We start from the raw sequence: 14987 nt of genomic DNA, 5'->3' as shown, positions 1-14987 counted from the left end.
TTCTGCTGCTAATTTGCTAGGTGAACCTGGACAGGTACATACACCTCTCTGAATTTCAAGCCTCACGGGTAACTGGAGTTGATGAGCCCTATGCTGCCCTGCCTTCTTTATAGGCTAAGAGCTTGCAAGTGAGGGTTCACCGTCACCACTGTCTCTTGTGCCACCTGAGCATGCTGCTTGGGTGCTCCCTGCTTGCCCAGTCACCCACCCACCTGCTGCCAGCTGGTAGCAACTCTTTACCGCATGTCGTCGCCGCCTCTTGGGTTGGATGCCCTCCTGCACATAGGGGGGCCACGGGAAGCCCTGGGGAGTGGAACATCCACTCTCACTGGATGCCTCCTCGGAGTCTGAGTCCTCCTGCCTGGGCTGGGCAAAACGTTTCTCCGGGTAGATCTCCTTCAACCAGCCCTCAAAGAACACTTCCAGGCAGCGGCCGGCCTCTGCGACCTCTGAGTCAGGCTGATGAGGGAGGAGAGCAGTGATGGTCTAGTCGGTTTCTACCAGCCCATCTTTCCCAGGTCCCCCAAAAGCTATACAAAGCACAAAGCTTGGTTGGGTCTCCTGGGATGTCTGGACTTGACATTTTCTTCTAGGACTTAGGATAACCAGTTTGGTAACAGCTCTTAAAGCAGAAGTGACCCTGACAGGTATCCAGCCACAGATGGCTATTCACTAGTGCCTCCCCATCTTCCCCGAGTCCACGCTGAGGCCCGAGCGTGGGACAGAGCTCTTAAACACTCACCACAGCAGGCCCCAGGAGTCTGCCCCCAGGTCTTCATGGCAGCCCAGGACCAAACCTGCCCCTTGTCCCCACCCAGCCATGACAGTCTTGGGGTTACTGGGAAATAGGAGAGAGGGAAAACAGTCAAGACATACGTAATTGAACTTTGCACAGTTCCAGAACATGAGGCGCACGTCTGACACCACCTCCTCTGGGGTGGTATAGTGAGCTGGATCCTTCTTTTGCAGCTTCCTCCGGATGATCGACAGGTCCATGGGCCTCTTGATAATCTGGTAATAATGCCGTGCCTCGGGGGAGGAGAGAAAGGGAGAAGAGGCAAAGAAGAAAGAGAGAGGAAGTGGAGGTATAGATAAAAAGGAGAAAGAGATGGAGAATGAGTTGGAATATAAATGAAAGAACAGAAGAAAGAGAAAGAAGAGGAACAGCAGAAAGAAAAGGATGGCAAAAGAAGACAAAGAAAAAGGGAAAAGGAGGAATGCGTCACTTATCAAGTCACATCTGATGCAGTGGCAGCTGTGGAGTGCCCATGGCCCCCAGGGTCCCCTGGACCATCCACAAGTTAATATTGTCACTACTTCCAGTGGCCATGCTCTGAGCCCACCCTGGGTACCACAGTGCTCCTCCTGCTTCATGGCCTAGGCCCTCTGAGCAGAAAGGACAGTAGCAGGCAGAAAGAGCGAGGCCTTCCTTACCAGGGGGCTGACAGGTTCATGGAAAGGCAGGCTGAGGCTATTGCAGCACAAGGACAGTACCAGCTTCTCACACTTCTGCAAAATCAGAATTAGCAACAGTGTTACTTTGTTCTGGCCCCACCTCAATAAGCACTAAAGATGGTAACTAAAGAGTTACCCTGATAACTCTCCGGCTCTGTCCCACAGGGTGCCAGCCATCATACTAGGGCACAGTTCAGGCCCCCAAGCCACAGGAAACTGCTGGGAGAAGGAAAATCATCCAAACCCCCATGGGCCAAGTTATCAGGCACAGACTAAAAGAAAGGTACCCATAAAGGCCTCTCAACCCCTCTGAAAGGCCTCAGACTCTGTAGGCATAGGGGAGCTGCCCCAGGCAGGGAGCCTCATTCCCAGAGACCCCATCCTACCTTCTGGTCATATGTGCTCAGGCCAGGAGGCGCCCGCATTCCAGGCTGGCTGTAGCGGGCATTCTCACAGTCGTACTCCATCTCAGGCTGGGTCAAGCTGCGGCACAAGGTACACACCCACTCTCCCCTGCATAGGTAGGTGAGGCCATGTTAGACACACATTGCTCAGAACACCCTTCCCCGTCCCTCTGCCCCAAGACAGGTGTGGGAGCAATGGCTTAGGAAACTGAGTCCCTAGCCCTGCCCTATGAGGAACAGCTTCCTATCCTCAGGCTTGAAAGAAATTTAGGAACTCAAGATTTTGTGAATCCAGAAAGATAGGAGTTAGGGGAGGCTGAGGAAGGAATATAGGCACAAATTTGTGTGCAGGAAGATGCTGAATCAGAGGAGGAAGGGAAGCCAATCAAATTTCAAACATCTACCTGTCTACGTAGAGAAAGCACCAGCCGTAGGGACTACTAACTCACAGACACACAATTCATGAGAGGGGTAAACCCATCCTGGGGAGCTCTGTGGGCCTGGCCTGGAATAATAACTCCTGGAAGATAACCCTGCTAGCCAGGTGATGGCGCTGGACTGGCATGACTCACCCTGGGAAGCTGAGCAAGGCTGGCACGTGGCAGGAAAGGTGGTACACTTTGGGGCAGCGGTCACAGCACAGCAACTCTCCCCCATTGAGGCACACAGCACAGAAGTCCTCATTCTCTATTGGGGCCGGGGGGCCCTTCTTGGCTCCAGGAGTTCGAGGCATGAGTCTGTGTTCTTCAGGAGATGCATCCTCCACCTCTGGTGGCCGCTGCCCAGCCAGAGAAGTGACAGTGACCTTTCTTCCCCCTAGACCTGGGGCCTGGATGGCATCAGGCAGGCTGCCCTGGCTGACCTTGGGGAAGAAGTAAGTCTGAGCAGTCAGAGCAGCACAGACAAGTTGTTGAGGAAGGGTGGGAAGGAACGGGCAGGTCCTGAGCACCTACTGTGATAACTACTTTTTCCAGGACCCCATGCCAAGCTCCATGAATGCTGGGACAGCTCACATCTAATGTGCATCTCATAGGCCCACTGCAGCAGGGGACAACATCTGGCCAAGCTACAGCCCCACTCAGAGACTCAGGAAAGGCCCCAGAGCCAGAATTCTGGCAGTAGCAGAGAGAAAGAATAGGCTCCTAGGCTTGGCCAAGGTTCAAGGTCAAGGCAGAGCAAAGTGGTACCTTAATGGACATGCTGGAGGACTCAGTGCCACACTCGATGATCAGCAGGAAGCTCCCATCCTGATCATTCTTCTGTGGCTTCAGCTTGAACACAGGCATTTCTCCCGAGGAGGCAGCACAGATCTTGAGCCTCTCCAGTCGCACATAGGGAATCTTGCACTCACTGGTGAAGGCTCTGTGGCAAGAGAGACACCGTTGGGTCTTGGTGGGAGCCTCCTCTGGCCCCAATCTCTAAGTCAGGCACATCCATGATTCCCCCAACTGAACTGCTACTCAAGATCTTCTCAGTATGACCCCCTACATTTGCTCTCCTGCCCAGCTCTGTCTCACCAGGCCCTGGCAGCCACTGGGGAGCCCTTTTGTGCAGTCCCTGGGCAAAGAAGGGGGCTCTCTGAAGAGCAAGGATTGCACACACAGAGCAGGCCCCACAGTGCAGGAGCCGGAACATCCTCCACAGCCATCCCAGACATCCAACCACACAGACTCCACGTGAGGGTCTGGGGGTTGAAGAAGACAATTACAGACAAACTTCTGCTTCATGTTAAGTCATTGAAAATGCTTACTTCCTGTGCCAACCTTGCAGGACATGAAGTTAAGGGTGGGAGGTGGAGGTTGGCCAAAAGTCTGTTACCTGATGCTCTGGTTCTTTTTTGTATCCAGCTCTAAGGCTCCTTGTTCAAAATTCTCATACTCTAAGGCAAAAGATAAATAAATATTTGTGACATACATTTGTGACAACATGCCTGTCACCCACACCTTCCATTCGTACCTGCTATTCCTTATCTTTGGCCACATACCTGTCAGGCAATTGTTACCTACACTGTAAACACTCCTAGTGGTGACAATCCTGCCATGAATCTCCTTCCTCAGAGAGAAGGAAGGCCACCTTCTTTTAAAAAGATAAACACAGATAACCTGCAGAGGCTGCTTGCCAGTGAGTGTTGGGTCAGGTACTGAGGGGCCAGCTTCTCACCTTTATAATGAGCTCAGAAATCACTTCTTCCCAGAACACTGGTGCCTGCTCTGGGGAGTCATTCCATCCAGCCTCTGCCTTTTCAGCCAAGTGCAGAGATTCTAGCACTGCCTGAGAATCCAGCTTATGCTCCATGGGCAAGAGGTTCCAGGGAGTCCTTCCCTGAGTAGTACAGTCTGTGCAGATGGACAGGAGGTCATGGTGGGACAAAAGGAGGGAACTAGCATTTGCTGAGCAGCCACTCAGCACCAGGCACTGTCCTAGGCACTTCACATGTGCAAGCAGGGTCCAAAATATTTAATTTAATTGTGTAAAATGCAGGGTCACATTATTGTATGTAATAAGAACCAATAATTTTTCAGTTGGTTTTTTCAGTCAGTATGAGAAAAAAGGAGAAAAATTATTTTTTTGTTTTCATTTATTAAATGTATAGGACATAGACTGATCATTACAAATTAAGTGCACATCATACTTGGAACTGAAAAAGTCCCAGATGATCACTAGGTAGTTGCTTCCTAACTTCCCAACTAGCCCTCACCTTCCACAGAAGAACAAACCCTAGCCTAGCTGGGACTAAGAAGGGGCCTGGGTAGCGGAGAAGATAATGAGAATTAATCACCAATGGTCCAAATTCCCTTTACTATGAGGCAGAACACAAATTCACATTACTGAGAGGTATAAGGAGAAGTCTTGCTACTATGGAGTAAGTTATCAATGATGTCACTGTAGTTAGTTGTCCCAATAGCCTAAGAAGTACGCATTTATAGAGAAAAATCCTGCTCTGGGGGTTAGGTCTCTTACCCAGGATCAAATATAAAGAGACAGAGCTGGTTTTCTAACTTCGATCTATCTGACTCCAAAGGCAGGCCTACTCTTCTCGATAATATTTTGTGAAGGCTAGCCCTCCCGGGTTGAGTTCTTCCTGTTTCCCATAAATATAACCTGGACCCCCCCAGGACGTTTTGCATGGGAAATGTTACAAGGAGGCTAGGTCCCAGCCATGCCTGGATCAGCCATGGCCACAGAGAGGGAAGCAGAACAGGTGTCAATGAGTCAGTTTGGAGGAGAGACTGCTTCAGATAGAAGCATTGCTCTCCCAGGCTTAGAGCCTGTCTGCGAACCTCTATCTCATCTGGAAGTACTGAGTCCATCTGCTCAGGTCTGTGGCCAACATGGCAGGCAGGCTGCTTACCTTGAGTCTCACCTCTTGGGCTGTGGTATTGCTGAAGAGTCGTAGATGTGCTGACCACTGGCACCAGTGGAGGTTTTTTCACAGAGAGGTTAATTGGCTCCTCCAGTTCTGAGGGGATAGCCAAGTCTTTGGGAGCATCCAGGCCAGGGGCTGTGGGGCCTTGTCCCAGTGAGTCAGTGAAGCGTGTGGAATCCTCACTTTCCATCTTTCAAAAGTGAAATGTCAACAAAAATCACAGAAATCAGACATTTTTGCCATTAGTGGTCTCAGAGCTGTTAAGCTAAGGCCAGGATAAGGCTTTCAGTGGCCAACCTTTTGCCCAGTGATGGGCAGAAGTTGAATGGCATTTCCCCAAGACTTACCTTACATAGGGCATTCCCCAGGGAGGGGTCAGCCCCATCCCTAGGGCACAGGCTTCCTGTACTTTGGCCAGAGCTAGGACTGGAGCTGGAACGAGTCTCCAGCTGCATGTCAGAAACCGGAGGCATGCTCTTCAGAGGACAAGTCGCCAGACTCGGCACAGCCTGGGCATGAACAGATGTTAGGCTGGGCCTGGCCTGAGAGTGATTGCTCGCTAGGCCTGCTATGGCCTGGGGGGAATCACTCATCAGGTTGGGCATAGACTGGAATGTGCTATGCACAAGGCTGGGCATGGTCTGTAGGTGACTGGTTGTCAGGCTGGTCATGGCCTGGTTTTGAACCCTTGTCAGGCTGGACACAGTTTGTGGGGGGCCATTCATAAAGCTTGGCGTTGCTTGAGCGGTGGCAGCTGTCAGGCTGCTCACACTCTGGATCTGTGGCTCTAGGGTCCTTGCCAGCCTGGTAGATGACAACTCCATCTCCAGAGTGTTGGAAAAGCCCATGATGCTCACTGAGGTGGAGTGCTGTGGGAATAGAGACAAGGGTAGGGACAGGCTGTCAGCTGGGAATGGTGGGAGGGAGAGGGGAGACTCAGCTCACAGGAACTCCCATGGTCAGATTCCATTCAGCCCCAGAGTCTGGTAGTTGACGGGAACTCAGGCAGTACATGAAGTCCTGTTCCCTTTCCTTACACCAAGGAGGTGACACAGAGAGAAGGGCACAGGCTGAGGACATTGGGGTGTGTGTGTGTGTGTGTGTGTGTGTGGCAGAGAGCAAGAGTGAAAGAAAGAAGCTATCACTTGACCTAAGGTACATGTATACACACACACACACACACACACACACACACACACACCATCAGCCACATCCCCCGTCCCCTGTCCTATACCTAAGCAAAAGACTGGTTTGTGACACTGCCCTCCAGTTTCACATTCCCCTCTGACTATCCCATTAGTGGCTTCTGTTCCCTTCAAGGGGTATTACAGCACAGTTTTTGTTACAAAAAGGTGGCAGAGGGTTAAGAAGGCTGAAACTTGTCAGCCTCAGGCTTTCTTCTCTAAGAGAATACCAAGGCTCAGAAAGTCCAATCAGCCCTGAGGAATCTGAGTCAACTCTAGGACATTCTTAAAGGCTTGTTCAGATCGACTCCAAGCACCACCAGCATTTGATGAAGGCTGTAACGAAATATTTGAAGTCCTAGTATACCCACTAAAGACATTCCAAACCAGAGTCAGAGAACTTCAGAGTAGGTAAATCTTAATATTGCCCAGTCTGTATAATCATTGGATAAAACCATAATGTTCCAACTCCAAAAATTCTTTTCTCACAACTAACTACTTGGTGACCTAAGAAGAGACTTAAAAGGTTGATAAAAAGAAGTTAAAGACACAGATTTCTGTACTGAATCTGTTCAGTTTTTCAGATTGAAGAAACAGACTTGGGAAGAGAGTAGGAGACTGGTTCTAAACGTAACCTTCAGGAATTTGTAAGTTTGATATCCCTGCCCTTCTTAAAGAAAGACTAAATATATAACAATCTGACATTTTTTGAAAGACAAAGGGAAAAGCAAGGAGTAAGCATCTCTATACTTCCAAAATCAGTGTCCAAACCTGTCATTCCTTTCCCCATGTGTGAGAGATTCAAATTTCCACAGGAAGATAAATACTTCAAATATATTCTCAAGTTTCAATATAAAGTTGTTAAAGCTGTTTCATCATGAAAAAAGACTGTCCTCATCTCAGTGAATGTCACTACTAGTCACCCAGTTCTGCAAATCAGATCCTATGCAGGAGACATCAGTGGGGCATCCCTCCTCCCTCACCCAAGCTAATACAAGTCCCATTAATTCCATCCCTTAAATATCTTTCAAATAAACCCACTAATTCCTTTCGCTACTGATGGTGCCCTACCCTACACAACAATAATAGCCTTAGTGCAGAAATATTTTTGAAACACAAATCTGATCATATCATTCCTTTAAATAAAAACCCCACAATGTACTCCTTTCTTCTTAGAATAACTGCAAAAATGCTTAACAAGGCTCCCAAGGTCCTGAGAACCTGTCCCCTGTCCTCCTTTGTAGTCATAGCTCATACAACAACCCTCTCTCTCATTCTCTGAGCTCATCACTCAGACATTTTTTCAGTTCCCGATACATGCCAAGCTCTCCCTCCACCCACAACCCTCACCCACTTCAGACAGACTGCTTCCTCTGAGTAGAACACTCTTCTACCTTTGCCCCTGTTCCATTTATCCTTCAGAACACAGCTCAACTGTCATTTTTGCAACAAAGCCTTATTTCATTCTCTACTCCAGACCAGTGTCCCCCCAATTTATGTTCCTATAATGCCTTGTTACTTGTACTTTTAGTCTCACAGCACAATATGTGATATCATTTGATTAATGTGTTTCCCATACTAAATTGTAAACTCCATTAAGGCATGGATTTTATCTATTTTGCTTACCCACTGTATTCCTGTACCCAACAGCAGTGCCTGGATGAATAAATGAATTAATGAGCTATTTAAAATTTCAAAACAACCATAATACATGACTGTTTATTCTACAAATCTTAAGCCAAATGAACAGCAGCTTAGTTCTACTAACAACTGAGTCTATGAGTCTCTCTAAAATAATGATTATTTTCATATAGCTAAAATTTATTGAGAATTTATATATGCAAGGCAATTTGCTAAGTGTTTTACATATATTATGTCATTTAATCCTCACACGAACCATTAAAGGGCTGTTGTAAAGGTTAAAAGAAATAATCCATGTAAACATTTGGAACAATGTTCGGCATACTGTAGGTACTCAGTAAACCCCAGCTACTTCTACTGTTGCTGCTACTACTGTTATTATTATTGCTGAACCCCTAATTTTACACATTAGAAAAATGAGGCTCAGAAAGGCATCTTAAGTTTTTTTATGTTATTGTAAAACATAACTTTGTAAATTTCCATTTCTCTTTATTGGTGCTTATATAGAGAAATACCATTGACTTTTGAATATTGACCTTGTACCCAGAGACCCTGCTAAAGTCACTTTGGGATTTTCTTTTGGATTTTCTGTGCACACAAATCATGTCATCTATGCATACTAAATTTTCCTTCTTTTTTTCTTTATGTTTGTTTTTCTTGCCTTACTCCACTAGCTAAGACCTCCAGTATGAACTTAAATAGAAGTAATAATAGTGGCCATCATAGTCTCATTCCTGATCTCAGAGAATCTTTTCAATATTTCATCACTAAGTATATTTAACATAGGTTTTTTTGTAGATTTAGAACCCAGATCTTTGGTACCAAAGCCACGATCTTAATTTTGGCCCCTCTACTTCTACTCCTTTCTGGCTTACTCCCCTTCACTATCCCTCCCAGTCTCTGTTCTTCAATATCTTTATCCTTCCCTCACCTGCTCTCCTTTTCTCTCTCTCTCTTAACCTTCTTCTTGCCCTTCCTCTCCTGTTTTTCTTTTTTCTTATCATCTCTTTCTTTTCTCTCCCTACCCCTTGCCTTTATTATTTTACTGCTTTAGTAAAGCTTGTATTTTCCATTCTTAATTCTCGATTTGAAAAGTAGATGAGTTAAATACCTTTTGTTTATCTGTCCAAAGAAAAGTTTGCTTTTCATATTTTCCTAGGTAGTTCAACAGTCTTCAATTAAAAAGCTTCGATTTGCTCTATAGTCTAAGTTCCAAGGTAAGAAAGATTGAAGAGAAGAAGGGTGGGAGAAATTCTCAAAACAAATTAAGTAAACTAGGAATGGAGCCCAGCTTAAGGGACCAAGCCCAGAAACCAATGGCTGTCTCCAACATGCCCAGGCTGGCATCTCCTGGCATCCCTTTGTTGTCCCGGTTATGCACTACCATAGCTTTCTAATAGTCTGTATCTCCTTATCTATGGACAAGAATATCCAATCATTAGTTTATTCACATTTGCAATATGACTGGCTAATCCTTTGCACTGGATTTGTTCACCTTGTTCCTATCTGACATATATATTTAATGCAGTTCTAGTGTTCATTTCATCTACCCATGCTAGACATTGAGAATACATAGATGGCTGTCAGTGAGATCCTTGCAGCCAAGCATTAAGAGCACCAAAATCCATCTAGGACCATCTAAGTAATAACGGTCAGGTTCTGTATGTTACAAGACATGCACAAGATAAAATCTTCAAGGACAAAACCTCCCAAATTAGGGGTTGAGATCACATTTGTAGGACAGTAACTCTCCTGTCTTGATTACTTATTGTATATCATGAGATGTGAGTTAATGTAATGACAGGGGAGAGGAAGATATGCAGACTGAGCCTTGGAAGAATCTTTGTGGAAACTGTTGCACTTTACTTTGAGGTAAGCCTACTGGACCTGCTCCCATACACCCAGAAGACAGTATGAGGTCAATAATATGTCCCAAGATACCGTAGGTTAGACTGATTTCTTTCATCTTCACATCTACAGCCAATCTCAAGGAGGCCAATGCTATCAGGAGGTGGGGTGAAGCTCTGGCAACAGTAACAAGAACCTGGGAAGCTTTCATGGGAGAAGGGACTCAGAGACAGAGCTATGAGAAAGCCAGCTCCAACCCCATTTCTACAGGCTATGCAAACACAGTGACATCTCTGGAACCTATATATGCTGTGTGTTAGTTATTTTTGATACTTCATCTGGCTCTATGGAGTGAATGGTTATAAAATACTAAAACAAAAGGTACTTATTTCATGTACAATAAGAAAGAGGAGAGTTGAGAGCCTGCATCCTACTCTGTTGCCAGTGCTACCAGATGAGGGTGGGGGCCGGGGGAAGGGTAGGGCCAACTTCTAGAGCAAGGAAAGCAGGCTGAGTCTCTAGGGCCTGGAAGGAAGGAAAGGGCTTCTGGAGAGCATGATAGGATTGAAGAATAGCTTGGGAATGTGGACACATTGTCTGACACTTAGTGCCTCACATACAGAAGGAGCTCATCTGTCAATGGAGATGACACCACCTTCCCTCTAGCACCCAGGATTGTTCAGAGGTCAAATGAAAGAAGGTAAAAATGTATTTTCAGCTGTAAAGTCTGTATAGGGTTATCACTGACACTTCTATGCTATCAACTACATAACTGACGCCTTGACTTCATCTTCACATACAAAACCTTCAGATTTCATAAGGGAAAGTATGTATTTTGAGGTTTGCAAGCAAATATAAACTATTTTCTAGTTCAGAGAAGAAGAGTCAAAATGCCAAAAACATTCACTCTGATAATCAGCTTAGGTCATCTTTGGGGGATGAAGGGAGACAACCCAGACCCAGAGAGCCTCCTCTTACCTCCCTTAACTAGCATCTCCTCACTTGCCCCTCATTTTCTCTTCTTCTCCCAAACTATATGTTCCCATCCCTGTCCCTTCCCTCTTCTTGTCTCTTATCTCTTTATCTGTCTCCTTATCTCTGTCTGCCACCTGCCTGACTTGTCTGAAATTACCCCATCTATAACCTATTTAACATACCTGTCTTTACCACCTGACTCAGCAACTTGCCTGACCAATGACCTCCCTGAATTGTCTGATTTTCATCCTCTTCTATTAGTCACCTATGCAACCATGCATCCACCCATCTAACCTTCTACTTCAGCGGTCCCCAACCTTTTTGGCACCAGGGACCAGTTTCATGGAAGACAATTTTTCCATGGACCAGGGGTAGGGGGGAGGTGTGGGGGGATGCAGAGCTCAGGCAGTGATGTGCAGCCCATTTCCTAACAAGCCAGGAACCGGAACTGCAGTCCAGGGTTGGGGACCGCAGTTCTACTTGATGTGTGTTCTGTTACCTGCTGCCTCCCTCTCCCCACCCTCACTGCCCAGATCTCTTTCTGGAGTTCAACGTGTTTACATTATTATTCTAATGATTGCCACATGCTGTTGTCAAAATTCAGAGAAAACATTGTTCTTTTGTTTTAACAGGAAGGGAAATTGAGACACAGAGTGATTCCACAGATTCCCCAAGCTCATACAGGCCAGGACTAGGAATCTGGGCCTATCCTTGAAAATCTGCTGGCTGCTCTTGATTCTGCGCCATTAGCTAGAAAGCTAGTGCCCTAGTAAGAAGTAATTGAGAAGTCAATAAACAGACACTTAGTACACATGCCCTGAGTTTAATATAAATTTCAAGTTCTTACAGTAAGATAATATTGCTGGAGGTAAATTAGTGCAGATAGGGTGGCATTCCACATAAATTAATTTTCCAGATATCTGAAACATATCTCTTTAATAACAAAATGCAATTCCCTTAAAAACATTATTTTGAATGGGAGTATTTCTAAAACACTTTACACACCACTCTGTCTTATTAAGCAGAATACAAGGAGCCTAATGAGATAATTTCTTAGCTGTGTCAAGGAACTTTGGTGAACCGCTAAGTAGTTCAGTGATGCTTTTGGGAACTTCTAAGAACACAGGGCTTAGCTTGTCCTTTCAGTGAATGACCTCATACTATGGCACTTTTCCAGGTGATGTTTCTTGTCTTCTCCTTTGTTGTTAGCTGCCATTATAGAAGTCCTGACTCCCTGTTTCTTTCTTCTTCTTCTTCTTTTTTTTTTTTTTGGAGAGATGGGGTTTCACCATGTTGCCCAGGCTGGTCTCAAATTTGAAATGCTAGTACTACAGGGGTCAGCCACCATGCCTGGCCTGACTCCCTGTTTCTAATCTGCTAACTGCTATAATACAGGAAAACTAAAAATTTCTAAAGAAAACCATATACCTAAGCTTGCTAGATCAAGAACATCGACTAGATAACTGTGTGTGGGTACAGAATATAATACATGGGTTTTGTGATGCCTGTTTTTTCTTGCTGCTTCAAAGCTTTCCCTGCTCACTTCTGGTTTCAGGTTTTTGTTCCAGTGGTTAAAATCATCAAAGACTGACCACTGTGTAAATGTGCAGTAGGAAATGGGACCAAAAACTTGGGAGTTGTGTCTTGGAAACATACAGAAGGCCTTCACTCTGGCTGAGGAAACAGATAAGGAGACAAGAAAAGAGGTAAATAGATTTGTGAATTAAATCCTTGAAATATATGAGTGCTTCAACAGCTTCAAGATTAAGTAGACTGGATTAACAGTAGTAGATCTTGAAACAACGGAATCAGATGGCTGAGGAAGAGACTAGCTTTTCCAGTAAGTGGTTTCACATGTTGATTGATTTTTTTTTTTTTGAGATGGGGTCTTACTATGTTGCCCAGGCTGGTCTCAAACTCCCGGGCTCAAGTGATCCTCCCACCTCAGCCTCCGAAGTAGCTGGGATTTTGAATAGTTGCTCCTCTTGTTGACAGCGAGTGCTCCTCCACCTCAATGAAAAGTTCTTATACTAATATTTAGGCTATTCCTGTGGATGTCACTACGCTGATACATGCTAACTTACCAAAGTCAAATGGAAAAAGGTTCATGTGTGGTGAACAGGGAAGAACTAAAAAGTGCCCACTGTCCTGATAATCCAAGGAAGACAGAAAACCAAAGAGGATCCCAGAGTATGCAGTGGAAGGAAGAGGAAAGAATAAGTAGATTCCAGTAAGTCCAAAATGAAAGCCAGATGAGTGCAACCCTCAAAACCTAAGCCTTGGAAACTCAGGAGAATTAGGTCAGAGGCATTTTGTCCAGGCCAGGAAACTTAAGGTCTGAGAGCAAGGACCTGTTTTCTCATGGGCCAAGAGACCCAGACAAAGAACATAGGTTTGGTCTGTGAATGAAATCAGTACAGAACTAAGGAGACAGGCTTCATAGAGGGTGCTCAATTCAGAAAGCCAGACCCAGGCGTGTTTGGCTTGATTCCTGAATAGAACTCCTGATTCCGGAGATGCTGACCAGGACATGGGCTGTGCCCTCAGAAAGCCTCACCAGGCCAGGCACCATGGCTCACACCTATAACGCTAGCACTCTGGGAGGCAGAGATGGGAGGATAGCTTGAGGTCAGGAGTTCAAGACCAGCCTGAGCAACATAGCGATACCCATCTCTACAAAAAATTTAAAAAAATAGCTGGGCATGGCGGCATGCACATATAATTCCAGCTACTTGGGAGGCTGAGGCAGGAGGACTGCTTGAGCCCAGGAGTTTGAGGCTGCAGTGACCTATGATGACACCACTGCACTCTAGACCCTGTCTCAAAAAAAAAAAAAAAAAAAGAAAGAAAGAAAGAAATCCTCACCAGGCCCTGGGAAGATTCTGAACAAAACTGCCATAATGCTATCAGGGCCAGGGCCAGGGCCAGGCTATGAGGAAAAGATCGTTGCTGAGGTTGAGCACCCATGATCTAGTCCACAGCAGTGGATCTGGAGACTGTTAAGGCAGGATACCTAGTACTCCCTCACATATGCCAGGGTTTAGAGTATGAGTTTAAGCAAGTCATTTCCCATCTCTAAGCTTTAATTTCCTCCTGCACAGGTTAATGTTAATCTCACCGAATTGTTATATGACTCAAATGAAGAGTCTTGGCATCAAAGTATTTTGATAATGGTATAAATGCTATCCACCTGAGTCATTTACTCCTCTGCATCACTCTTAACAATCTGGATCACAGGAATGCCTACCGCTTCTGTATCATCTACCAGAAATACATCCCAGACTCCTCTTAAGCCATGAGCAGCATCCCGGTAGCCTCAAAGTCCTCTGTTGAAGACCTGGGGCTACATTATGAGCAGCAGAAGAGAGCTCCCTCTTGCAAGTGAACTGGGACTTGAATAGGGCTTTCTGTCATGCCTATATCTTTGACTCCATGAGAGCTTTGAGGAAAGTATTTTTCAGCAGTTGACTATTTCAGAAGTCTGAAATGAAACCATAAAATGTCTTCCTCTTTCACTTGGGATGTAAGGGTGGTTGTCGCAGAGTTGTAACCACAGTCATTCTTCAGAGTGGCTGAAGCAAGATTAGGAAGCTTAGTCAACAACCAGTGCCAGACAAATGTCAAAATTCATTCAAAAATATCCTGCTGGATGCATGGAAGGTGATGGGATAAACTGCTCCTGAGAGCTCAGGCCACTAGAAAATCAGTTCTAAAACTTTTACATCTCATCTTCAGCAGCAACACATTTCACCATCAGCTCATTTAGCACCAACTCCAAGGTATGTGTGCACAGATGCTCTGCTTTACCAAAACTCCTCCTTGTGGAGATCTAGAGTCAGTGTGGAACACACAGAAAGTTACCAGGAGCCACAGGGTCCTCTGGTCTGTGACCCTCAGACAGACTTTTGACTTTCCTGGCACTCACAGGCCAGCACAGGCTGAGTGGGCTAGAAGCCAAAATACCTTTACCAGATAAACGTAATCCAAACCAAACTGGGCTGGGTTCTAGGACCTTTCTCCAGCAAGGCCTCAGGCTACTTCAGGAAAATCCAGCAGGTGAGAGGCCAAATGGAGTTCTATTTCTCCCACTGTAGTGCAGAAAGAGAGGCAATT

General features: G+C 45.7%; 1 protein-coding gene across 1 annotated transcript in view; it reads right to left on the bottom strand.

Annotated features, from left to right (window-relative positions):
• TRIM66 (tripartite motif containing 66) overlaps positions 1 to 14987 on the bottom strand; it is a 30072-nt gene that overhangs the window by 540 nt on the left and 14545 nt on the right. The window contains exons 10-18 of the mRNA XM_012654275.1: positions 5570 to 6095; positions 5224 to 5319; positions 3678 to 3738; positions 3047 to 3221; positions 2432 to 2721; positions 1842 to 1968; positions 1435 to 1509; positions 877 to 1029; positions 241 to 459 (exon numbers count right to left, since the gene is read on the bottom strand). Of these exons, the coding sequence (XP_012509729.1) occupies positions 241 to 459; positions 877 to 1029; positions 1435 to 1509; positions 1842 to 1968; positions 2432 to 2721; positions 3047 to 3221; positions 3678 to 3738; positions 5224 to 5319; positions 5570 to 6095 (1722 nt within the window). The remainder of the gene's footprint in view (positions 1 to 240; positions 460 to 876; positions 1030 to 1434; positions 1510 to 1841; positions 1969 to 2431; positions 2722 to 3046; positions 3222 to 3677; positions 3739 to 5223; positions 5320 to 5569; positions 6096 to 14987) is intronic.

Source organism: Propithecus coquereli, unplaced genomic scaffold (assembly GCF_000956105.1).
Source record: "Propithecus coquereli isolate 6110/MARCELLA unplaced genomic scaffold, Pcoq_1.0 Scaffold44, whole genome shotgun sequence".
In the NCBI taxonomy this organism is placed as follows: Eukaryota; Metazoa; Chordata; class Mammalia; order Primates; family Indriidae; genus Propithecus; species Propithecus coquereli.
This window is presented reverse-complemented; position numbering and strand designations above follow the sequence as displayed.